The 23,639-nt window shown below is 65.4% G+C and overlaps 10 protein-coding genes across 10 annotated transcripts; 7 read left to right on the top strand and 3 right to left on the bottom strand.

The window, feature by feature from the left end:
* Positions 1 to 850: 850 nt before the first annotated feature.
* Positions 851 to 2,346, top strand: EMIHUDRAFT_95214 (hypothetical protein; the record flags this gene model as incomplete). Its single annotated transcript, XM_005794412.1, has 4 exons — positions 851 to 1,182; positions 1,536 to 1,624; positions 1,692 to 1,921; positions 2,101 to 2,346. The coding sequence occupies 4 exons, from the start codon at positions 851 to 853 to the stop codon at positions 2,344 to 2,346; spliced, it is 897 nt and encodes a 298-aa protein (XP_005794469.1).
* A 1,804-nt stretch (positions 2,347 to 4,150) lies between these two features.
* EMIHUDRAFT_194724 (hypothetical protein) lies at positions 4,151 to 4,733 on the top strand (the record flags this gene model as incomplete). The annotated part of the gene is made up of 2 exons (XM_005794411.1): positions 4,151 to 4,553; positions 4,696 to 4,733. 2 exons carry the CDS (start codon positions 4,151 to 4,153, stop codon positions 4,731 to 4,733), a joined length of 441 nt encoding a protein of 146 aa, XP_005794468.1.
* A 317-nt stretch (positions 4,734 to 5,050) lies between these two features.
* Positions 5,051 to 5,366, bottom strand: EMIHUDRAFT_194723 (hypothetical protein; the record flags this gene model as incomplete). The annotated part of the gene is made up of 2 exons (XM_005794410.1): positions 5,051 to 5,104; positions 5,268 to 5,366. The coding sequence occupies 2 exons, from the start codon at positions 5,364 to 5,366 to the stop codon at positions 5,051 to 5,053; spliced, it is 153 nt and encodes a 50-aa protein (XP_005794467.1).
* Positions 5,367 to 6,010: 644 nt separating this feature from the next.
* EMIHUDRAFT_349363 (hypothetical protein) lies at positions 6,011 to 6,823 on the top strand. Its single transcript, XM_005794409.1, has one exon. It carries the CDS (start codon positions 6,027 to 6,029, stop codon positions 6,660 to 6,662), a length of 636 nt encoding a protein of 211 aa, XP_005794466.1. The 5' UTR covers positions 6,011 to 6,026; the 3' UTR covers positions 6,663 to 6,823.
* A 965-nt stretch (positions 6,824 to 7,788) lies between these two features.
* On the top strand, positions 7,789 to 8,613 carry EMIHUDRAFT_194721 (hypothetical protein; the record flags this gene model as incomplete). Its single annotated transcript, XM_005794408.1, has 4 exons — positions 7,789 to 7,931; positions 8,025 to 8,092; positions 8,176 to 8,230; positions 8,523 to 8,613. The coding sequence occupies 4 exons, from the start codon at positions 7,789 to 7,791 to the stop codon at positions 8,611 to 8,613; spliced, it is 357 nt and encodes a 118-aa protein (XP_005794465.1).
* Positions 8,614 to 12,629: 4,016 nt separating this feature from the next.
* On the top strand, positions 12,630 to 14,241 carry EMIHUDRAFT_194718 (hypothetical protein; the record flags this gene model as incomplete). Its single annotated transcript, XM_005794407.1, has 3 exons — positions 12,630 to 12,674; positions 12,919 to 13,086; positions 13,894 to 14,241. The coding sequence occupies 3 exons, from the start codon at positions 12,630 to 12,632 to the stop codon at positions 14,239 to 14,241; spliced, it is 561 nt and encodes a 186-aa protein (XP_005794464.1).
* Positions 14,242 to 15,063: 822 nt separating this feature from the next.
* EMIHUDRAFT_194717 (hypothetical protein) lies at positions 15,064 to 16,114 on the bottom strand (the record flags this gene model as incomplete). The annotated part of the gene is made up of 4 exons (XM_005794406.1): positions 15,064 to 15,222; positions 15,296 to 15,433; positions 15,512 to 15,871; positions 16,025 to 16,114. The coding sequence occupies 4 exons, from the start codon at positions 16,112 to 16,114 to the stop codon at positions 15,064 to 15,066; spliced, it is 747 nt and encodes a 248-aa protein (XP_005794463.1).
* Positions 16,115 to 18,024: 1,910 nt separating this feature from the next.
* EMIHUDRAFT_194716 (hypothetical protein) lies at positions 18,025 to 18,450 on the top strand (the record flags this gene model as incomplete). The annotated part of the gene is made up of 1 exon (XM_005794405.1): positions 18,025 to 18,450. The coding sequence occupies one exon, from the start codon at positions 18,025 to 18,027 to the stop codon at positions 18,448 to 18,450; it is 426 nt and encodes a 141-aa protein (XP_005794462.1).
* Positions 18,451 to 18,539: 89 nt separating this feature from the next.
* On the bottom strand, positions 18,540 to 19,644 carry EMIHUDRAFT_431908 (hypothetical protein). The gene is made up of 5 exons (XM_005794404.1): positions 19,342 to 19,644; positions 19,169 to 19,263; positions 18,974 to 19,092; positions 18,661 to 18,851; positions 18,540 to 18,638 (listed from the first exon to the last, which is right to left on the bottom strand). The coding sequence occupies exons 1-4, from the start codon at positions 19,628 to 19,630 to the stop codon at positions 18,725 to 18,727; spliced, it is 630 nt and encodes a 209-aa protein (XP_005794461.1). The 5' UTR covers positions 19,631 to 19,644; the 3' UTR covers positions 18,540 to 18,638; positions 18,661 to 18,724.
* A 3,000-nt stretch (positions 19,645 to 22,644) lies between these two features.
* Positions 22,645 to 23,554, top strand: EMIHUDRAFT_95209 (hypothetical protein; the record flags this gene model as incomplete). The annotated part of the gene is made up of 2 exons (XM_005794403.1): positions 22,645 to 23,130; positions 23,219 to 23,554. 2 exons carry the CDS (start codon positions 22,645 to 22,647, stop codon positions 23,552 to 23,554), a joined length of 822 nt encoding a protein of 273 aa, XP_005794460.1.
* Positions 23,555 to 23,639: the final 85 nt, after the last annotated feature.

Here is a 23,639-nt window from a genome sequence, read left to right as displayed (position 1 = left end):
CCTTTTCCTCCAGATGGAGACGGATTTCAGGAACGGCCGAGCAATATTTCTTCATTACTATTAATTGAGGCTTTTGGCAGGGGTGAGCCTTCCCCCCCCCCCCCCCCCCTCCCCCGCGCCCATTCCATGCCCTCTCCCGCCACACACTCCGTCAGAGCCCCCTCCCCTCTTGCACAACAGGAATTTCGACAATTAACCAGCACCAGCTCCTCTTGTAGCTCGATCGGTCACACCGCCATCGCCGTCGGGGAGAGGGGGGACGGCACTGCTTCTGCAGCGTGCACCTCAATCCTGTACCGTGTTTGTGTTATGACCCCCCCCAATGAACACACCAGTGAGGGTGGGCGAGACGATCGAGGGGTCCCGTACCATGCGGAACCGACCCTATCCAGTGCTCAAGTGCTCAAGCAATGGTGCGAAGGGACTCAACTCAAAACAATGGGCTCGCCCATACCGGAGTGGTTCGACTCCACGCAAACCCGGAGTGGTGAAGGGCTGGCCGTGCGGTGGTCTCAGGCCCAGTGAGGTAGTGCATCCGACGGCCCGGATCCTGCTGAACAAGCTCTTCTTGTAGCTCGATCGGTCACACCGCCATCGCCGTCGGGGAGAGGGGGGACGACACTGCCTCGGCAGCGTGCACCTCGATCCTGTACCGTGTTTGTTATGACCCCCCCCAATGAACACACCAGTGAGGGAGGGCGAGACGATCGGAGGGGTCCCGTACCATGCGGAATCGACCCTATCAAGTGCTCAAAAGCTCAAGTGAGACACGTACAGTGAAAAAGATAACACCGGAACGTGCGTCCTCCAATCCACAACTTCGTGGTTGCCGACACTCGCTCGTTCAGGCATGCGTCAAGCCCTCTCGGCGATTCTCCCTGACACGAACACAGCCACACTCTCGGGCGCTGTCGACATTATCGCCGTGCGCTCTGCCGACGGCACCCTCGCAACCACCGCGTGGCATGTCCGCTTTGGGTTGCTCAAGGTCGTTCAGAGCCGAGAGCGTCCCGTCACGATCCGCGTCAATGGAGTTGAGGCCGATGAGAAAAGCTGTCGCATGGTGTTGAGCGCTGCAGGAGAGGGTCGATTCGTCGCCGGCAGTGCGCAAAAGGCGCCAGGGGTGGCGGGCGGCAGCGACGAGCAGGCTCTGGCTGCGCACCCTCCGCCTGACTGGCTGAGGTGCCTCAGGCTCCAGGGCGGGCGGAACGAGGTGTGCTTCTCCGTCCGATCGCGCCTGCACGGCGAAACTGAGGTCACGACGAACCTCTTCCTGTCACGGGCTCTTAGATGCGCCGGGAGACATTGGTCATTGCATGGCAGGTAGCGGAGGTGGAGGTGGAGAGAGGAGTACGGAGATGGAGAGGCGTAGTGCTAGTAGCAGACCAAAGGCCACCACTCACTCGCCTCGTCCCTCTCCTCCAGCTGGCTAGTAGCAGACCGAAGGCCACCACTCACTCACCTCGTCCCTCTCCTCCAGCTGGCTAGTAGCAGACCGAAGGCCATCTCTCACTCGCCTCGTCCCTCTCCTTCAGCTGGGAGCCAAGCTCGAGACTGGTCATCAGCGACATCGACGGCACCGTAACGCGCTCCGACGTGCGTGGCAACATCCTGCCCGCGATCGGTGAACGAGGCCGGTCTCAACCGAATCCTTCGTACACGGGTCGGCACGCCCCCCCCCTCCCCCTCAGGGTGGGACGACTACGCGCACGAGGGTGTTGCGCAGTTGTACACCGCCATCGCAGCTCGCGGATTTTGCGTGGTCTACTTGTCGAGTCGCAACATTGGCCTCGCAGACCGCACCAAGCAGTACATCTCCGGCTTGCGGCAGCATCGCGCTGGCGGCGAGACGGTCGACTCACTGCCCGAGGGGCCTGTGATCACCTCTCCGAGCCGGATGGCCGATGCGCTCATCCGGGAGGTGCGAACCCTTGGCGTGGAGAGCTACCCTCCCCACTCTTCACCTCTGCCCACTCCCGGCCTCTCCCGCGCCCAGTTCGACCACACGGCGCATCTCTTCAAGATTGACATCCTCGAGCAGGCGCGAGCAGGTCCCTCCCGCGCATCCCGCCCAATCCAAGCTCGTCTCGCTCCGCGCAGGTGGCTGGCATGTTTTACGCCGGCTCCCTTCACGCTGCGTTTGGAAACCGGCCAACAGACCTCGGCGCCTACGAGGCGGCCGGCATCCCGCGTGAACGGATCTTCATTGTGGACAAGGAGACGCGACTGGCGGTTGCGCAGCAGCCACAGCAGTCCCAGGCCGCTGCGGAACACACGGGGGACGCGCGTCACAGCTACCGGACCCTGCTGGCGTCTGTGGAGGACATGTTCCCGACTGTGTCCTAAAAGAAAAAGACGTTTCTCTTTGTGTACCTGTGTTAGTGTGCCAGTGTGCGTGTGTGTGTGTGCCAGACTGCCAGTCCCGTGCCCACGTGCCCAGTGACACAAACAGAGCAGGCATCTCAGGGGCGGTGTACGAGTTTGGCTTCTTTCTCGCCTCATCACAGTCGTCTTGCTATCTGGATAGCCCCAGCCTATACTCCGCGTGAACTCTCGAGGGATCTCGAGTTGCTCACGCTCCCTCCCCCCCGAGATGTGTTCGCCACAGGAGCAGCTGTGAAAAGCGGCTCTGCGGCGGGCAATAGCAGCAGTATTCCAACTTTTTGCGGGGTATGGTATGGTGCCATCCCGGCCCAAAGGGTGGGGGGGTATGGTGACAGGTATGGTCCCCGCTCGGCCCCTCTTCCCTCTACTGCCGCCGCCGAGCCCGCATCGCCATGCGGGTGAGCGCTGCCCAGCTTAGGGTACCCCTAGGGTTCTGAGGGCCGGATTTTTTTAAGACCTTTTAAGAAATGAGGAGGTTTGGGGGCTCAAATTGTCATTTAAGAGATTGCAGGCACGGGGGGTCCCTCTTTTAAGACCGTTTAAGAAAATCGGCCTCACCGGCACGCGTCGCTGCGTTCGGCGCCGTTTTCTCCAATACTGCCGTTATTAGGCACAAACCCGCCTCTGAAGACACATCTGTAAGTCTGGTGCACTGGCAGGAGCCATACTCGCATAGGGGACGCGTGCCAGCTGACTGTAGCCAGCTTCCCGGCCTCCGGCGTCTGTGGGGAGCCTCCCGGACCATCGACCTCGGGAGCTCTCCCGCAGCGTTTAAGCGTTTAAGACCGTTTAAGGAATCGGAGGCCCAGCAGCTCTTAAAACCGGCCTAGGCCGGTTTTAAGCCGTTTAAGCCGCAGGCGCCCCAGGGCCCACCCTTTTAAGCCTAGGGGTACCCTAAGCTGCCCAGCGACCGACTCTGTGCCGCGGCGCACTTCAAGCTGCTCTCTTCAAGCTGCTCTCCGGCGACACGCGCAAGGTGCTCGACGAGCCCTACTAGGCTCTAGGGCAGTAGGGCTGCCCCGGGGGCATCACCGTGGACGAGCCCGAGGAGCACTCCCTCGTCGCCGAGTTCGGGATGTACTACAAGTCCCCCGAGATTGCGCCGCTGGCGCAGGCCGGCCAACCCGCTCGAGGCGACCACCGGAGCGGGGGCCCTAGGCGGGGGCACCCGCCGGAGGGGCACCCGCCGGCACGGCGATGCCGATGGAGGACCTCGCCGGTGCGGTGGCCTGCGGGGCGGGCGGCGCGGCGGCCACCGGAGCCGCCCGCCGGCGGGGACGGCCGGCGACCGGCGCGGGTGTCCGCGCCGCCGCTCGCCAGGCGATTGCCAACTTCGCTGCCGCGTATAGAGCACCGGCCGGTGCTGGCGTGGAAGACGGCGGCCATCCGCGCGTATCTAGTGTGCGTGTCGGTGTCTGCAGCCTCCTGGAGCTAGCAGGAAGGCGGCGGGGGGGGGGGGGGGCAAAGGGGGTGGGGAGGGGGGTTTTAAACCTCTCCCGTTGGTACTCGAGTAGGGAGGGGGGGAAGTAATCTGAAACTGCAACGATGCATGCGTGCCAGCACGAACGGCTGCGATTCAGCGGTCGCGCCGCTGAGCGTTCAGGTCGAGCTCGGCGAGCTGAGCAAGATCATCCAGCGGCGCGACAGCTGAATCGCAAGCGTTGAGGAACGCGAGACAGATCGCGTGAATCTCCCTACCGGTACTCGGCAAGAATCCGATCCGGTCGTGTGGCGTGCCGCATCTTGCGTTTCTAAATCAATTCTTATGGCGACGCACGGGCACGTCGAGGACGCGCACGAGCACGATCACGCTGGAAGGCCGTGCACCGCCGGTCACAGCCACGACAGCCATGAATTGCACGGTGCGGGCGAGCACGCGCACGGCGGCAGCGACACCGCAACGAGCGGCATCGCTGGCCAGATGAAGGCCAAGCTGTATGAATCGGAGCTCGCGCCGAGCTACGTCTCCGTCGAGGCACACGGGGATGGCTGCGGCCAGAAGGTTCAGTGCGTCGTTGTTGCCGGCGCGTTTGATGGCGTGGCTCTGCTCGAGCGCCATCGGGCGGTGCAGGACCTGCTGGCGGAAGAGATAAAAGAGATCCACGCTTTTCAGGCGAGCACGCCCGCATCCACCGCCTCCTCCCTCACCGCCGCCGCCCTCTCCGCCTGTGCGTGCAACGCCACCCTTCGCCGCCGCCGCCGCCCACGCCGCCTCCACCATCACCGCCGCCCGGCCCGGCTCTCGCCAGGTGAAGGCGTGGACCCCGGCGCAGTACGCGAAGAAAAAGGCAGCCGGCGAGGTGCGATGAGGGCACGGCGTGATGCTTGTTGCGTTTTTGACTGCGTAATATGTGGGGTCGAGGGTCAGGGTGCAGGCGGGTGTGGGGTGGTGGCGCGCGGTCCGCGGATCCGTGTGGCGTCTCCTTGATTTTTCCGTGGCACTCGGCAGCATGTATTTCGTCGCGCGGCCACGCGCGCAAGACACAGCCCGTAACGAGAGAGAACGGCGCGCCCCAGCGAAGCGGCGCGCGCCGGCGCAGACGCAACCGTGCGGCGCTTATGCGCGTCTAAATATGGGCCTAGTAGATTCAGAATGCGCCACACCAAATCTCACTGCTGGGTGTGCAACGTTAATGTACACAGCGAGGTGGCGGGGGGGCGGGGATCACTGCTTAATGTAGCCCTTTTTGATGAGGCGGTCCCGCGACCAGAGGCCCTCCTTCCAGCGGTCCGTGTCGGACCTGTTCCACTGGAGTGGGCAACGCGCGGACGGAGGGGTGAGTGCGGCGCAGCGTGGGGCGGGCTGAGCAGGTGCGTGCGGCGGGGCGGCGGCGGGGTGCGGAAGCTGCGCGCGCGCCAGCGCCAGCGGGGGCGCCGCACACCTCGCCGGTGAAGAGCCAGTGGTTCAGGTGCATCCCCACGCCGGCTACCGTCAGGCAGCCGCTGATGATAGCGAGGGGCGTGAGCGCTGCGAGCGGCATTCGCTGCCCGTACGTGTGCCAGGCTCGACTAGCGGTGGAAGCAAGAGCACAAAGACCAAAAGAAATCGCGCTGGGCAGAAGCGCCGAGGGCGGCGAAGCGCGCTCCCCCCTCGCTTTTGCAAAATCCTGCAAAGGTGGGGACGTGTCTGTCCTCGACCCAGCCCTAGCTTGGGATGTCCGTTGTATTTATTTATTACGGCGAAGCGCGGCCGAGGTCGATAGGCCGAGACGATTCCAGACGAAAGCAAGGAAGAGAGGAGGAGGAGTGCGCACTGGCACTGAAACACAGGTACACGGACAGGAGTCGCTTCAAAGCGACTCGTGCCCCCCCCCCCCCAATACTCACGACAATCGCTGAAAAAGAAAAGCCACGCCGCACTCGCCATCACGCCGCCCGCTACTCCCCGGCGGGCGTTCGTCACGCTACTGTCAGACACGAGCTACCTCCCTGGTGTGATTGCGCTGCACAGCTCTCTGACTGCGAGCGAGAGCGCTTACCCGCTCGTCGTGATCGTGACTGCGGCGGTGCCGCCGGCAGTGCGAGGCCGCCTCGAAGCGCTGGCCCGCTGCGAGGTGCGCGAGGTGGCGCCGCCCGACTTGCCAGCTGGCGCAGCCCACTATGCCTGTGCTCACTTTGCGCACTGCTGGACCAAGCTCCGGATGTGGGAGTGGGAGGACGAGTTTTCGCGGCTGTGCTATCTCGACGCGGACATGCTGCTGCTCAAAAACTGCGACGAGCTGCTTGGCGACCGGCTCTGCGGCGGCGCAGCGCTGCACGCCGTTCCCGAGTGCAGCTGCGTCTCAGGGCGCAGCGGCGGCTGCCCCTACTTGTCGCCGCCAGCGGGAGCGCCACCTGCCCACTACTTCAACGCAGGGCTGCTGGTCCTCTCGCCGTGCCGCGCGACGGCGGAGGCGATGCGGGCCGCCCTCGCCGCCTCGGACCTGGCCTCGTTCGCCTTTGCCGAGCAGGATTTCCTCAACCGCTACTTTGCGCACGACCGAGGGGCGGCCGGCGCGGGGCCGCCGTGCTCGTGGAGGGCGCTGCCATGGTGCTTCAACGCGACCAAGGGGCTGTACGCGAGGCACCGCGGCCTCTGCCGGCTGGGGGAGGTCCGCATTCTTCACTTCACGATGGCCAAGCCGTGGGACCTGCGCCACCCCTGCCACGCCGGCTTCGAGCGGCTTAACGCGCTCTGGCACGCGGCCTTTGCGGACCCGGCGAGCCTGCCGCGCGCCACGCTGCGGGCGGTGCTGCAGGAGAAGAGGGAGAGGGAGAGCCAGGGCGGAGGCGTGTGACCACGCACCTCCCTGCCGCTCCCGCCGGAGGCTCCCCAGTCATGGGCACGCTCCCCAGTCAGGCAAATGTGCATGTCCACGACACGTCACGGGGCATGTCCCGTTAGGCGAGTCCCTCCTCCTGCAGTAGTTACAAGCTAGCAGGGGTCGTCGCGCTTCAAAGGCGAAAGGGACCGGGGCATTTTGGTCGTTTCGAAACAGTACTGGCATCTGAGTCAGATATGGAAAGGTGTTTCTTCATTCTTGCGAGGCGCGCCTGCGCAGGTTGCACTCCACACGCACGGACCGAATCACGGACACGCATGTATCTTGTATGCCCCCATGCGCGCGCCGCCGCGCCCGCGGCCCGCGCGCGCTCTCTCTCATGTGACATGTCATTGCCACACAGAGAGATTTTTAGGAGATTTTTTGAAAACCAAACAACAACAACGGGTGTTGGCAACGCCTCGAGTGGCGCGGGCACGCCCGCCTCCGTTGGCCACTCCCCTACGCCTTTGGCAACACACCGAATAGAAGGCCCGCCGCCTAAACATGGGCTGCAAGGCGCGCGGGCAGCCCGGCCAACCCTTCTCCCACAAGACCGGCCATGGCTACGTCAACGCATCGCGGTTTCTACCACGACGCGATCTTTGTCAAGCGCAACAACTTCAACCTGCTGCTCCACGAGACGTTTGGCGGCGGCTTCTCGCCACCGCCGTTCTCAAGCTGCGCCGCCTCGCGCGCAAAGTCGCGCGCGGCAGCGTCGACCGCACGGCCTACTCGCCCAAGTACTCGCTCTCTTTTATGTCCCACCATGCAGAGTGCATCTCTCTCTCTGTTGTGCGAGGGCCGAGGCGTGAACCGCGCCATTCGGTTACTGGACCGTGTTCAACGACGTTGAACATTGTTCAACGTCGTTGAACACTACTTAGGAATGGCCGTAGCTCCTCTCCACGAGCGATTGAGAAGACGTACCACGTGTCGATTCTGTATAGAATTGCAAGGCGCACACGCTGGTGCAGGCGGCGAGTCGTCGATCCGACTCGTTCCGACGTGAAGTCGCCGTGAAGGATTGGCAAACAGGGCATTTTGCCCAAGATTTGCCCTCCCGCGCGATCTTCTCGCGTCGGCAAGCGCGCGGGCCAGGATGGGCGAGCCGGTCCCGCCACGCTGGGCGGGCCAGCGGCTGGCACGCGCCGGCCACTCCGGCGGCGCGGCGGCCTCATCGCGCTCGTCGTCTGCGAGGCCACCGCTCGGCGTCGCCGCGTCCGACGGCGATGGCGCTTGGCTGTGAGGTGGGATGGCGGCATGGTGCGCGCGGACGTGGGGGTGGTGCGGGATGCGCGTGCCAGCAAGCATAGTTTCACCTCCCCAACCCCGCAGGCGCGCCGACGTGCTGCCCGAGCGCGTTTGGAGGCAGCAGCAGCTCCTCGCGAGGCGCCTTCGGAGGGGTGCCACACCCCTTTCCCAGCCGCGCGCGAGTTGAGCTCCGATTTGCGCTCTTTTTCGCACACGCCCGACGCTAGTAGGTGAGGATCGACCATCCTCCGCAAGCAGGGCTTCGTCGGGCGCGTCTTCGTCGAGCGGTGGTGCATCTCCCATGCTCCCACCCGCGCCCTCCTCGCAGCCCGCCCGCGGCCGACACCGACGCCCTCACGGGCTCACCCTAGTCGTAGGTGCGGGTTTTTTGCGTGCCCTCCGTCAATACGGGGCGCTGGGCGATGGCTGGGCTTGTCGCCGGGCGAGCTGGCCCCTCAGTCGGCCGCGGAGCGGAGATGCGAAATCGAGGCGGCGCGGCCCCTGCGCGCAGCCTATCCGAACGGGCGTGTGGGAGCGGAGGCCTGCGCAACCCCGCCACCGCCGCCCCCGAGACGTTCGCAGGGCCGCTCGCTTTTTTGAAAACTTTCGTGAGCACATCGTACTGATCTTTCACGGAGGAGGCTTTGTTTATTTATTCATTATTGATATATGATATTGTGCGTTGTCTGCATAATCCATAAACGGAAAGGAAAGAAAGTAAAGAATAACTCAATAAGATTAAGAAACAACCGCCGCCGCGCGCCCGCGCCGGAGAGCGAGAGGGGGGAGAAGATGAAGCAAACGGGCACAGACTGACCCGCAGACGTCAGACGTGCCACCGACCGATTTCACGAGTCACCCAAGCCGAGAAGTGTTGACGGCCGTCTCAACAAACAAAACACAAAATCCGTCTCCGGTTTGTCGGCTCGGGCGCCAGCCTCTCCCCATCTGCATATCGCTCGTCCCAGTCTCTCGCCCACCGTCGCAGCGACCTTCATGCCACCTCGTAAACAAAACGGACGCGCCGAACGAGAGATGGGGTAAGGACAGGGTCCCCACGAGCACAGGATCTTGGAAGGACGATTAGGGACACAGGGGAACGGGAGCGGGGAGCGGGGAGCGACACGGACGGAAGGGGGTGGGTTGGGGGCAGCGATATTGCGTGATAATTGCGCGATGTTACGCGATACTGCGCGATATTCCTATTCAATATGTATGTATGTACAATGTGCGACGGTTCGAGATGTGTTCGAGATTTGGGGAGGGCGCTCGACTTTTCGGCGGTCGTGGAGTCACGCTGTTGTGCGATTGACAGTCAGGGCCGTGGAGGTCGTGGAGGTCGTGGAGTGGCGAGTCACGCTCGTGCGGACAGCATCGATGCCGTCGCCGGACGCGGCGGCGAGGCACACGGGCGCCGGCGTGGCGCGTCGGACCACGAGCGGATGCGCGACGAGCGCGCGCTCGGGAAGCGGCCGCGAGCGACGCGGAGCTTCCGCCGGAGGACGACGCGGTCGAGATGGCGAGCGCCGTCCACGTGCTGGACAGCATGGCGGAGGTGGGCCCGAACTACACCCTGCTGCGCAGCAAGGAGACGAAGGCGAAGCGGCGGAAGCGACAGCGCGAGGATGCCAGGGCGGCGCTCGACGGCCACACTGTCCTGCCCACCGGATCGCGCCTCGAGATCTTCTGCGACAGCGAGCGCTGGTACCCTGCGACCGTCATGGCGCGGGAGGAGGACCGGGACGGACGGATCGTGCACGAGTAACCTCTTGCTGCCCGATGCTTTGCTCATGCTTCGGTGTGAATCACGCCCGCTGTGAAAACATTTTGCGGGGGATTTTTTCGCCAGTCAATAGAGCATGAAAATACCTTTCAGACGGTACCTTTCTGTCCTCCAGAGTCGAAGAACTCGACCGGTGGCTGGCCGCCAAAGTGGCTGGACGGCGCCGCGGCGCACACTGGTGAGCCGCGGAGCACACTGAGGGAGCTGTCCTCGGCGCAGCCGATCGGCTCCCGCGGCCTGGGTGATGGCAGTGGCACTCTCTGAGGCTCCCTGATTTTTTCTGGTATTTGTTGAGCACTCTCTGGTCACCTTCGCCGGGCGAGCCTGGCTCTCGCTGCACAGCGGCGCGACCCGCGGTGAGGCTGCCGATCGTCGAACTGGGCTTAGCTCTCAGTCAAGATATTGTGCATATGGTCGGTCTCTACAATATCTTGACTGAGCACGACCGATGAATCAGCAGCAGGGAGACAGGAAGGCTCGCTGTGTGAGTCGGCCACGCAGAGGGTCGGAACCTGGGCAGCAAGAGGGTAATCGATGCGCTCGCGATTACTACTCTGTCTCTCTAAAATGTACCACCTTCTCTGTGAGTACACAGGTGTGTCGTCCTGGTTACTCCTGGCCCCTCAGGCGCCCATCAGCCACGAGGCGGTGACCCGCGCTGTGAAGTGGTTAGCCGGCTGGTTGAGCGCCTCCAAGTCGCAGGCATGGAACCTACATGCATGGCGAATGGGGCGCTCACGCGGCGAGTCGAGAGGCGCGCCACATTTGGACCGCCTTCGGCCGAAGAGCGTACCAAGAGCAGTCGCGGAAGCCGACGGAGAACGAGATGTAGCGGCACCGTTCGCAGTCGAGACACCGCCTTGCGCACTCTGCGGCGCTGCTTCGGAAGCTCCACGCTGAGCCGCATCGACCCCTTGTCGCCCCCTGTGCAGTCGCCAGAAGCGCGATATAGGCGATATTAGGCGATACTCGGCGATTCATTCACGATATACAGAAGATTTCCCGTAGAGCAGGGGCACACGACAAGGGTCCCAGGGATTCCTCTCTCGTATAGGACAGGGGTTGCACCCGGCCCACGGGGGCAGGCGCGGGCCTCCCACTGGTTGCGCTAAATAAATAAATAGAGCAGACATCTCCCGAGAGATGGGCGACAACCCGACGGGCAGACCCCGCCCCGCTCGGAGGGCGCACCACACAGCACACAGAGACTTGAGCACTTGAGCACTGGATAGGGTCGATTCCGCATGGTGTACGGGACCCCTCGATCGTCTCGCCCTCCCTCGCTGGTGTGCTCATCGGGGGGGTCATAACAACAGCACACAGACACATATGACATATCTAGCCGCTGCACAGCTCCTCAGGCTTTCTGGGGTGGTGTGTGTTTGTGTGTGTGTTTTGTGTGTGTGTGTGTGTGTGTGTGTTTTGTGTGTGTGTGTGTGTGTGTGTGTGTGTGTGTGTTGTGTGTGTGATGTGTGGTGCTCGCTCGCTCGCTCGCTCGCTCGGATGCGCGCGCGGGCGATGTGCGAGCCGCCCTGCCCGCGGCGCTGCTAGAGTTGCGCCGCGGGGAGGGCTCGGCGGCCGCTTCTAGAGCTCGTCGTCGCTCCCCTCGTAGAGGGAGGCCTCGTTGGACTCGAGGCGGGGGCCGCCGTCGTACGGGGAGCGGGCAGCGAGTCCGCGCGCGACGCTCGCCCAGTCCTTCTTGGCGGCCTTGCCCTTGCCGCCGAAAGAAAGAAAGAAAAGCGACAACCCAGGGAAGAGGATCGGAGGGAGCTATGTATGTATGTATGTAGGAAGGTGAAGAACAGTCAGGCTCGGACTGGACACCAACGCGGTATGGGTGGACGCAAGACAGATGATGACGACACGCACGAGCGACACACAGACACAAACAAGCTCACGAGACACACAGCCAGCGGGCTGCCACACATCCTGAGTGGGCGTACACATCACTCAGGCCACGTCCCCCCTGTCGCCCCCCCCAGCACTCCAAGGTGCCAAGAGACAAACAACAGCACAACAACACAGACAGGCGACAGGGCGAACGTGTGAGACTAGAGCAGGCTTGCTCCGCCTCTAGCAATCTCGTCGCCGGCCACAAGGCACGGACGAGACCGTGTGTGGGGTCTTGTGAGGTGTCTATGGACGCCCTCCTCACAGGCTATTGGCCAGCCGCTAGCCCTATCTCGCACTCATGGGTGACGACAGTTCATTGGATGAGTGGATGCGAGCAGAGAGGCGCGTGTGCTGAATCTAGATCGCACGCCGTGGCATATGACTTGGGTAGGCGTGCGACCGCAGCGCGCCCACCGAAGGCTCGACCGGGCGCGCGTGTCAGCCAGAAGTTTGCCAGTAGAGCGATCCTGGTCTTTCCGAAGACGAGCCCCGCGCCACGGGTGCCAGCCGTGCCTCCGCGGGAGCCGCCTCTCGAGCCGCGTCCCGCCGGCACTGTCCCTGAGTGCGTCCCGCCTCAGCGGCACGCACTCGGCGAGGACAGTCCGGCCGACGGGAACGTATCGCGCGCCGGCGACGAATGCGGCGGGGTGGGTGTGGGTATGAAGCGCCGCTTCGACGAAGCGAGGTAGGCAGGCACCCCTCACGAGTCCGTTCAGACATGCCACACGCCCCTCGCAAGCGAGGTTAGTAGGCGCCCCTGGCGAGACCCGCAAGAGATGCCACACCCCTCTCGTACCTATACTCCACCAATGAGAAGGTGAAGAGATCTTGTCGGCCAGGCGGGCAGGGCAGGCGGGCCGGCGGGGGCGGGGTCAGGGAAGACTATTCCAAGACTCGCGAGAGATGCCACACGCCCCTCGCGCGAGGCAGTTCGCAGAGCACCTTCTCCTAGTGAGTTCTTCTTTCCCGAGGCCTCCTCGATCGTGTGCTGCCTGCTGTGAGTGGGCAGAGATATGGTGGCGACGGAGCTCACGCCGGAGGATGTGAACGGGCTCAAGGTGAGCTGCGCCCGCGCTCGCCCCCGCCGCGCCGCGCGCCGCCGCGCGCCCTCCCCCGCGCGTGCCGGCTCTCGCGAGGATGTCAAAACACACCTTTGTGGCGACACTTCGGTGGGCCTCCAAAGATCAAGCTCAACAGGACTGAGCGCGAGCAGCCGCCCCGACGCCCGCGCCCGGTCGGCCGCCGGCCACCTCCCGGCCACCCGCCTCCGCCGCGCGCCGATAGGTCGCTGAGCTCAAAGAGGCGCTCGGAGCCCGCGGGCTGCCAACAAACGGCCTCAAGAAGGAGCTGGCGGCGCGGCTACACGAGGCGCTGACAGCTGGGGCGGAGGCCCCAGCGGCCGAGGCCGAGGCGCCCGTCAAGCCGCCCGCCGAGGAGGCCGCGCCTGTCGCCGAGCCCACGCCAGAACCGGTCGCCGAGCCCGAGCCGATGGCGGCGGAACCGGAGGCGGCGGCGGAGCCAGAGGCGGCGGCGGCGGAGCCAGAGGCGGCGGTGGCGGAGCCAGAGGCGGCGGTGGCGGAGCCGGAGGCGGCGGCGGCGGAGCCGGAGGCTGCTGCGGAGCCAGAGCCCGAGGCGTCGCCTGAGCCCGCGGCCAAGAAGCCGAGACTGGAGCCAGAGGCCGCGGCGGAGCCGGAGGCTGCTGCGGAGCCGGAGGCTGCTGCGGAGCCGGAGGCGGCGGCGGAGGCAGGGGCGGGGGCGGAAGTTGGAGGGGAGGCGGCGGCGCCGGAGTCGGAGCCTGCTTCGGAGGAGCCGGCGGCGCCGCCGGCGGGGGGCGACGGGGCGGAGAATGGCGCCACCGGCGAGGCTGGGGCTGCGGCAGAGGCTGGCTCGGAGGGCGGCGCTGCAGCTGCGGCCCCGGCGGAGGCCTCGGCGGAGGGCGGCGGCAACTCGGAGCTTGAGGCGATGCGCGCCGAGGTGCAGCAGCTCCGCGCGCAGCACGCAGAGCTCTCCTCCCTCTGCCAGCAGTGGCAGCAAGCCGTCAGCGCGCTCCAGCAGCGGCCGCCGCACGCCGCCCCCGCCGGCTACGGCCACCCGGGGGGGGGCTACCCGCCCCCGTACGGCGGAGGAGGGCACGGGGGGGGAGGGGGGTACGGCTACGGCCACCCGAACCCAGGCCCGGGCGGCGCGCCCGGCGGCGGCGGCGCGTGGAGCGAGCACTACTCGCCGGACGGCCACTTGTACTACTACAATGCGTCCACCGGCGCCTCCTCGTGGGAGAAGCCGGCAGAGATGGGGCGGATGGGCGGCGGCATGGGCATGCCCGGCGGCGGCATGGGGATGGCCCCGCGCGTGGGTGGTAAGACCAAGGGCCCTCCCGGCGCCAACCTTTTCGTCGCCGCAAAGGGGCAGGGCCCGCCATTCTCCGACGACCTGCTGCGCCAGACCTTCCAGCCGTTCGGCGAGCTGTTGCGCGCGGAGATGACCATCGACAAGGACACGGGCATGCCAAAGGGGTACGGCTTTGTCTCGTTCTCGGACCCCGCCTCGGCCGACATGGCGATGGCGCAGCTCAACCAGCAGGTGCTCTTTGACAAGCAGATCCGCATCGAAAAGACCAACACGTGATGCCGCGACCCGACGCTGCGCGCCAACCCCAACCCGAGCGGCGGGACGGGTGGGGGGGGTGGGGGGGGGTGGGCGCGGCAGGGTGGGCGGACCTTCGCGCGCCTGACCGCCTGCGGGTAGCTTGCGTCAAGGGGATTCGGCCAGCGGAGTAGTCTCGCAGTCGTTGCGCACCGGCGATGAATGAGTGCGTCACACCGACGCGCAGGGTAGGCATGTGCCTGTCGTTGCCCGGCCCACGCTGGCGCCTGGCCGCCAGTCCGGATAGCGGTTGTCAGTCTCCGTCTCCCCGCGAAAGAGATCTTGTGAGATCTCTCTGCACATATACATTTTTTTTACGACAACGGTCAACGCCGACACAACGCGCGGGACGCGGTCAACGCTCTCATCGCTCAACGCACAACGGGAGCTGGCGTCGTCCCGCCCATCGAGCCAACCCAACCCCCCATGTGGCGCATGGCGCGGCGACGCCGCAGCTCCGCACACCCTTGGCGCGTCATGGGGCGCCGGGGTTATCCGCGGCATAGACCATATAGCGCGTATAGTCCGCGTAGAGCGGGATTCCGGGTGGAGATGTATATTGAAAGGCAAATCTGAATGAGAACAATAATAACCACACGAAGTTTTGGTATCGTCAAGTTCAAGTTCGTGAAAAGTCGATGCGATAGAGAGCCGCACAGACCAGAGAGCAGAGTCCACAGAGAACATGAGAACTAATACGAGGTCTCTCCCAGCTCCCACTCCTCGGCCCCCCGCCCGGCGCCGGCGGTTGCGGCTGTGGTGGGGCAACCCGGCCACTGCACTGCGCCACTAACTAGCTGAGCTCTACTCCTCGCCCACGTACCACGGCTGGTGCGGGTCCTGCGACCTTCGCCTCCCCGTGACCACCTCTACGTTGCCCAGCTTCGCCCGTGACCACCATTTGCGTCGGACCACGTGCCCCTCCTCCGGCTCCATGAACGGCGCGAGCGATCGGCCTGACACCTGCGGCGGTGGCGCGTGCGAGTGTCTCGGTGCAAGCGCAGCTCGCGTCCCGCCTATCATAGGGATTGTGCACCGTTCGGCCAGCGTGCGTCGTTCGGTGGGATGCAGGCCGATGCGGCATCACGGCCGCCGCCAGTGGCGGCTCACGCTCGCCGAATATTGCGCAATACTCCTCGTCTGTCGCGTAGAAGATTAGCCGATACGCCTCTTCCTCTGAGATGCATGCGCCCGCTGCTATGCGAGACTGGATGCCGCTTCCCGGAGAGGCGTGGGGAATGGGAGGATGTACGGGTGGCTGAAGCGGCTGCGGATCCTCTCCTTGCGCCGCGTTAGCCTTCCGCTCGAGTTCAAGCGCCCAGAACGGTCTGCTCTTGGCGGTGAGCCGCCTTCCACCGCTCGCTGAGACCGAGGGCTCCACCTGGCGCTTGGACGGCGCGTTCGCCAGGTCCTCAGGCGATATGGGCACCACCTTCCGCGGTGGCGCAGCCGCAAAGCATCCTCGGCCCCCATCCCACTCTTCTACGTCGCTCCCTATGTCGTCGTACCGCGGCGCTGCCGCGCTGCCTTCGCCCTCCCACTCGCGTTGCGCCGACGCTGTCAGCTCCGAATCAGGCTCGCTGTCCTCGTCCAAGACCGCCTCGAGACTCGCCTAGACACGTGAGCCTTCTGTGTCGTGCTTGTGTGGTTGTGGGGGGTTGACCTTTGAGAGCCATTGCGCCTTGAGCCACGCGAGAGCGCAGCGATAAACTTCTCGCCTCTCCTCCTCGAAGGTCAGCCGAGAAGAGCTCCTCTCCACGCACACGTGCACCCCCTCCCAGACATCTGCGCCGTGGTCGTGTCTCCTATGCAGCTGCAGCTCTTCTGCGCTAGGCTCGGCGCTCGCAGCGCACATCAAGCCCTGCGTGGCAGCACGAGCGCCTCAGGGGCCAGAATGATGCTGGCTTGATGGAGCGTTCCACGCTTAATCCGGGCGATGAGCTCGGGCGCGAACTCGGCGCTGTGGATAGGGACGCACGATCGCGTAGCAGTTTTCCGATTACATTGCCACGAGAGAGACAGGGCGCAACACGAGCTTCGCTGCGGACTCCTTCGGCGTGCGCGCTGTGCACCGAGCCCTCGAGACCGAGCCTGAACCCCAACCCCCCCCCACCCACCCAGTCCGTGGGGACCCCTCCTTGGCCTTTCCGAGGGTTTCCTCTCGCACCCTACCTGGTTTCCTTTCCGTGTTTCCTGCTCGTTTCCCTACAACACCCTCTAGTTTCCTCGGGAAACCCCGGGGAAACTCCGTGGAATTCGTCATTTTGGGGGGGCTCTGAGCCGTGTCTGAGGCTGTTTTGGGGCCAAAATCGGCAAAATACCGGGTATTTTGCGGGTATACCTGGAAAACCCCGGTATACCTGGAAAATACCTGGGTATCGTGCCGATTTCCTCAATTTTCAGATTTTGCCCCAGACCAGCTCTCAGACTCAGGGAAACTCGCGAGTTTCCCGAGGGAAACTCGAGAGAAACAGAATGGAGCACCAAACACCCTCTGGTTTCCCTGGAAACTTCCGGAAACGCAAAGTGCTGTGGGGACCCTCTGGTTTCCCTCTGGGTTGCCGGAAACCCTCGGAAAGGCCAAACCCTTCCCCCGTTTGTTTGTTTTTTTCCCCCCGGGGTGGCCGGCCCCCCCCTTCGGTTTGTTTGCTTCCGGGTGTGGGGGCGGTTTTCCCCCCCCCCCCCCCCCCCCCCGGGTCGTTGCCATGAGAGCCCCCTCAACGCAAACGAGGGCGAGGGCGCGAGGGCGAGGGGCGAGGGCGCGAGGGCGAGGGGCGAGGGCGGCGGGGCGAGGGGCGAGGGCCGCGGGGCGAGGGCCGAGGGCCGCGGGGCGAGGGCCGAGGGCCGCAGGGCGAGGGCCGAGGGCCGCGGGGCGAGGGCCGAGGGCCGCGGGGCGAGGGCCGAGGGCGAGGGGCGAGGGCCGCGGGCCGAGGGCCGAGGGCCGCGGGCCGCGAGCGGGTGCATCGTGTGAGTCGCCGGCGACGCTAGTCATGGACGAGGACCTGACGAAGACGAGGCGGCGGAGACATTGACGAGCTCGTGTGTTCCGACCTCGCAGAGTAAAAGAAAGAAAGAAAACGGACAACCCAAGGTAGGGGATGGGAGGACGACACGCCGCCACCACACAGGGATTTTAAGGAGAGGGGTGTGATGCGCTAGCCGTCGCCCACCCTTGGGCGTCCGCCTCTTCCTATCTCTCTTCGCAGTCTCTCCGCCGATTCTCGCTGCAACCTTCATGGATCATGCCACCTCGCGGTCGTCCCACTCTCTTCGTTCTCTCCCTTGTCGCTTCTTCCTCTGTCGCGTCGCTCTCCTCTGCCTCGTTCTGCGACGCCGCCGCTGCCTGCCGCTCCCTTGCTCTCGCTTCTTCTCTCGCCTTTCGGCGCAGCTCTGCCCTGCTCGCGGCATATTTTGGCCCCTCCCTCGAGTTTATCGAGCTCTCCTCGCGCAAGCGGCAAGGACGACTCTTCTGTGTTCTGACGCCCACTGCGATCATTTGCCGCCAGGTCGTATCGTTGCTCAGGTCCACTCTCTCTTCGAACACTTACTTGTACTTCCACAGATGATGTTGGCGCTGGGGTCCCCTTCGGGTGTATCGTGACAGCTGCCGACGGGATTACCACAGGTGTGTCGCCCTCCTCGCAGAGTAAAGAAAGAAAGAAAACAGACAAGAAGGGAGGGATGGGAGGACGGCGCAGTCCCGCGCCGGCCAAAATTCTTTTTGCCATACGCGGTGGTGTCGTCGACGGCAGCCTTGAACGAGGGATGTCGCACCAGCATGAAGCCTCCGGCTCCGATGACGACATGGAGTCGGAGGACCGAGCGATGGACGCTCTCGCTGCAGCGATCAGCGAGTCGGAGGGAGCTCAGTTCGTGGAGCCGGAGGTGACGCGAGAGCAGCAGGTCATCGCTGAAGTCGCACGGCGCCGAGACGCGGCAGAGACGAAGCGCAAAAGCGACGCCATCTTTGACCGCTTTGATGCGGACGGTGACGGCTATCTCAACTTTGACGAGCTGCGCGCGCTCGGGCTGGCCACTGGCGGTGAGCTGCCTCACCCAGCGTTCGTCGCGATTTGCGAGGAGCTTGGCGCTGCGCCACATCGCGGCGTGACAAAGAGCCTGCTGCTCACAATGTACACAGACGCCGGCCTCGGAGATGCGCACCGCGATTATAACCTCATCTTTTCGTAACCTTTTGGCGAAGGCGGTTGAGCCTGCGTTGGTGCTAGGTCGGTAAAGGTCTCGCGGTCGGGGTCCCCGCGTTTTGCCTGTTGGTGGCCGGTTGCGCACACACGGTGACCGCGCTCACCGGAGTGCGCGCCGGAGACCGGTGTGCGGGAAACGTTTACTTTTGGCCTCGATGCAGATACCGCCCAACCCTCGACCCGCCTGCGGCTGCGCCTGTTCCTCTCTCCCCGCCCGACGCGCACGAGCGGCCGGTGGCCCGGGTTTGGTGCCGGCGCCCTCACTCATCGCCGTCCTCCTCGTCCGATCCGGCGCCACCCGGCGCCCCGCCCATGCCGGCGAGCGCACCCATCAGACTCGGGTCCGCCATCGCCTTTTGCATCTCCTCCATGAAGGCCGGGTCCGACCTGGCGGGGGCACCACGGCAGCTGGGGGCGGCGGCGGCGCGGCGGCGCGCCCTCATCCTCTGCCAATCTCGACCAATCTCGTCCAAGCTCGGCGATTCTCGGATAGTCTGGGTCGGGCGCACATCATCTTTTCGGCTTGCTCCTTGAGCTGATCAAACATGGGGTCCTTGGTGAGTTGCTCGGCGTAGGCCTTCATCGACTCGAGGAAGGCCGGGTCCTCCATCATCTGCTTGAACCGCTCCTGCCGCCGCGAAGGGGCCGAGGTGTGAGGGTGGCTCAGCCTCCCTCGCCACCACAGCGACTGGCTGGCATAGCGCCTGGGTGGCTGGGTCCTGCAGCTCCTTGAGAGCCTTCTGCAGGGTGGCCGGGTCCTGCAGCGACTTGGTGATCTCCGACAGGCCGCCCAGCCCTCCTGCACAGCGTGCGTGCGTCAGTTTAGGCCACCCACAGAGGCCTCTTCCAATGCGACCGGCGCGGGCAGGCGGCTCACCGGCGCCGCCGCCGCCGCCCAGGAAAGGGTTGGCAAGACTCGGCCCGTCGTCGTCCACCGCCACCTCCTCGCCGCCGCCCTCCAGCTCCTCGTCCAGCTCGTCCCCATCCTCGTCCTCGTCCTCGTCCTCGTCTGCAGCGCCGCCTCTCAACCGCTCGACGAGCGACGCACGCGTGCTGGGCGCGCGCCCCGCGAGGCTTTGGCGCGAGGAGAATGCCGGCGGCGCGAGCAGCGCCGCCTCGCAGATCGCTGCGAGGCAGGCGCACAGCAGCAGCAAGAGCCTCGTCATATCTCAGATGGTGGCGTTCTCTCTCGACGCGGGGCAGTGCGAGTTCGGAGAAAAACTCTCCGCAACTGGCGTCCCAATCGTTGCGCGGCCTTCGGGCGGGGCTGCGCCTCGTTGCCCCCTTCCCCCCACCCCCCAGCGATTCATGGGCAGCCCCCCAGCGATTGATGGAAGCCCCCAAGCATCCATGGAGATCCCCCAGGGACCCCCCCCAGCGAGTCCCCCTAGGGAGTCCCCCCAGAGAGACCACCCAGGGAGACCCCTCAGGGAGACCCCTCGCGGCAAACGGAGTCCCTCCGACGGCTAGATAAGAGGATCCGCGTTTCGCCATCACAGCCGATTTCCTTTGAGCTTTGTGCCCGCGTTTGTGTTCCGTTCTCCCACCCCCGTTCCCCCGTCAATTCTTTCTTTCTTCCCTCGTAGCAGTAAATAAATAGATCAGTCACCTCCAGGAGAGATGGGCGACGCACGAACACAGAGGCACAGAGTCACAGTGCGCACCTGCGCACCCCGCCCCGCTCGCAGGGCGTGCATCACACAGGGCGTGCATCACACACACAGGTGGACTGTGTGACTCCTCGTTTCTGGGGACTCTTGACAGAGGTGTGCTAGTCCCACGTAGCAGTGTTCCTAGCTGTGTTCACCCCCGTGTTGTTTTGTCTTTTTGGTCGTATGTGGTTCTTTCTTACGAACATACCGAGGGTAAAAGAAAGAAAGAAAGAACACAGACAACCCAAGGGAGGGATGGGAGGACGGCACGCCGCCACCACACAGGGATTACATACCGAGGGTGAACTGCTGACGGGGTGTCTCAGAAGCTTTTTCGCTTTCGGCTTTCGCGCCCATTTCGGTGGCGACGGGCGCGTCCTGCGTTGCCTTTTGAGGTGCGATGCGACGCGGCTACTCGTACGGCCGCCCTGCCGTCGAGACCTCATACGAGAAGCAGGTGCTCGCGCTCAGCCGCGCCTGCGCCGAGTTCGGCCTCGCGGCGGAAGAGGTGCTCGCCATGCCGCCTGCTCGGTACAACTCGTGCCACGGCAATTCCTATGCCGTGTGGAACAAGGCTCAGCTTTCCGAGGCCCGCGCGCAAAAGAGGCAGCAGGAGGAGCGTCGACAGGAGGAGGCACACGGCGGTGCCGCTGGCCTGGCTGCGCACCGCGCAATGCCGCCGCCACGGCCGCCTGACTGAGGTGGCGCCCCGCTCGGCGCTCGCTTGCCGCTTGCGCGCCCGTCTGTGGGTGGATCCTCCGAAGGCGGCTGCACGGCGCCGCCCCACGCGGCATCAGGTGGTGCGACCACGACAGCTTGATCAGCCGTCGCCGCGGGGGGTGGTTCCGGGTCGTAATGCAGCGCCACGACCGCCCGAGAGAGAGCTGGAGGGTACTCCTCCGCCTTGCGGCTGTGGGACACGCCGTCGACGTCGTTGCCCCGAAGCCGGACGTGCTCTCCTCGTCGGTGAGTGCAGCCCTTGTCCGAGAGCTGCCGCAGCAGCTGCGCTCGCCGTGCCGCGGCTGGGTTGAGCAGAAAGGTCATGTACTTCTGGTAGCCCGGGTTAGAGTCGTCCTCGGCCGCCGCGCAGCGCGGCAGGGTCACAAAGACCGACTCGGTCTCCCGGATGTACGTCTGCATGTCCTCTCCGTCCCAGTAAGAGTAGTGATCTGCCGTGCTGTAGCCGTTTCCTGATCGGAACCACGGCTTGCTCGAGTCCTTACAGTCGGGCGAGCTCTCGATCGAGACGGAGCCGCCGCGGCGATGGATCTGCAACGCTAGCGCAAGCGAGTTGTCCCTCGCCTGGCTATCGGCTTCACAGCGCTGTAGCTTCTCCGGGCTCAGCGAGGGCTTCCCCCTCGGGGCGTCGGGTCCACGATACTGGCCGATGGGGGGGCCGCCGTCCTGCGACAGGCACAGCGCCGGCGACCACGTGCTACAGTTGAGCGAGATGTGCACGCCGGTGAGCTGCCCGGATGAGATCCGCCCGCCGATGGCGTCGGCCACAGCCCGCTGCTGCACGTCCATACCGCTGCCCCGCCGCAGGTCCACCGCAAGGTACGCGAGCTCGCCAGAGGGAATGAAGTCGTCCATGCTCCCCTCGCGTAGGCGCCCGGCGCCGAGGACAACCAGCCCGAACGGGCGATCCCCCCGATCAAATTGGGTGATGGTGGAGTGCACCTCCCGGTTTGGCGCGCGCGCAGTCGCCTGAGCGGCGCCACCCACGCACCGCCGTCGCGAGTCGGAGGCCGACGCCGCCCCGTCGACGGACGGCCCCGCGTCGCATGACAAGGTCCCTCGCTCCCGCCCCTCTCCCGGAAGACGCGCGCCGGCCCGGGTGACTCGCTTGCGAGGTAGATCCCGTTCCAGCCAGAGGCCGCGTGACCACCACAGGGACTGTCTGGCGCGGGAGGGGAGATCTAAGCCGAACTCGCCGGGCACGCCGGCGAGGTGACGGTAGATCACCTCTTGAGGATCACCTCCGCCAGACGATCTCTCCCGACGGGGACTGGTCTTAGGCCATTCCAACGGCCAGGCCGCTCGCTTAAGGCTGATTGGCTAGACGAGCGGTCTACCTCCAACGGGGCGGTCTGGCAACGCGTGGATCCGGCCCGCCTCGGCGGGTTACGGTTTAGCGCGACGACCGGGGGAGCTCTGATCGCCGTACTCACCGGGACGCTGGTGAGGTGACGGTGGGAGGGCACCCCCCCAGACAGCCGCACAGCCCCTCCCGACGGGGACGCCATCACCCTCGCCCAGGGATCTACAATGCTGTCTTAAGGTCCGACAGGTTCGGCACCGGGCACCGCCTCGGTATACAAAATGCGCCTGCGGGCGGACGGACCCTCACAGATCACAGATCACAGTACCGTGTTTGTTATGACCCCACCCGATGAACACACCAGTGAGGGTGGGCGAGACGATCGAGGGGTCCCGTACCATGCGGAACCGACCCTATCCAGTGCTCAAGTGCTCAAGTACCCTTCACCGCGGTTTTTTCGAAAGGCTCGGACGAAGGGCTTCCGAGCATGGCGCCGCGCGCAGCGAAGCAGTTGCTGCGCCTCCACGCGCCCGTGGCCCTCGCCGAAGCGGCGTCGCCGGCTGCGGCGGGCGCGCTGCTCGAGGCGCTCGCCAAGCACGTGCTGTATATCCACGGCCAGATCCCAGGGCCGTACGACGCCCTCGCGGCAGAGGCGCTCGGCCCATCCGGGCCGGCACCGGGCCGCTGCCGCAAGGCCTCGCGCCGGCGGACAATGCTTCGCCGAACGCGTAAGCTGGTCGCCTCCTTTAACCTCCTCTTTGGCGCCCTGCCTCGCGCCCTCGCCGCCGTCCAGCCTCCCGGCAGCGCACACGGCGGCAGCCCGCCGCTGGTGGCTGCGCTCGTCCTCGGCGGCTCGCTGGCGTCGCCGCGAGCCGTCTTCCTGGTCCGAGGCCACGCGGGCCCGACCGCCGCCGCGCCTTCCGCTGCAGAGCTGCGCGGCTTGCAGCGCCGTCTCGTGAGAGAGCTCGTCCGGGTGAGGCCCACCCGCCACGCCTCCCCGTCCCTCAATCTCTCCGCCCTGTCCGCGCTCTCACCGCCCGCCGCCCCTCACTCGGCGCCAGGTGTGCGGCGATCTCGCCAGCCTCCGACTCGGCCTCTGCCGGCTGCATCTGCTGCTGCAGGCGCCTCGTGCCGCACCGCTGCCGAGCCCGTTCCGCCCACGGCCTGCGTTGCGGCTCAAGCTGCGCCGCGCTCACGCCTGCTTTATCGAGCTCGGCGCGCCGCCTGCGGAGGCCGGCTCAGCCTCCCTCGACGAGGCTTTGGGCTGGTGCGACGCGCCAGTGGACGGCATCGACCCCGCCTCCCCGCCCACCTCCGCCGCCGCCGCCGCCGCAGTGCGGAGCGAGCAGATTTGGTTCCACGCCATGGGCGCTTCGCTGCGCGGCTTCTCGATCTGAACCTTTCGTGATGCGTCGGAGCACAGGAAATCGCGCGTGTGCGGTGCCGCGTCGCGCGTGAGCGGAACGTCCGGGGCAGCAGCAC

Source organism: Emiliania huxleyi, assembly GCF_000372725.1.
Source record: "Emiliania huxleyi CCMP1516 unplaced genomic scaffold EMIHUscaffold_1, whole genome shotgun sequence".
Taxonomy (NCBI): domain Eukaryota; phylum Haptophyta; order Isochrysidales; family Noelaerhabdaceae; genus Emiliania; species Emiliania huxleyi.
The sequence above is the reverse complement of the archived record's forward strand: the minus strand, read 5'-3'. Positions and strand labels throughout refer to the sequence as shown.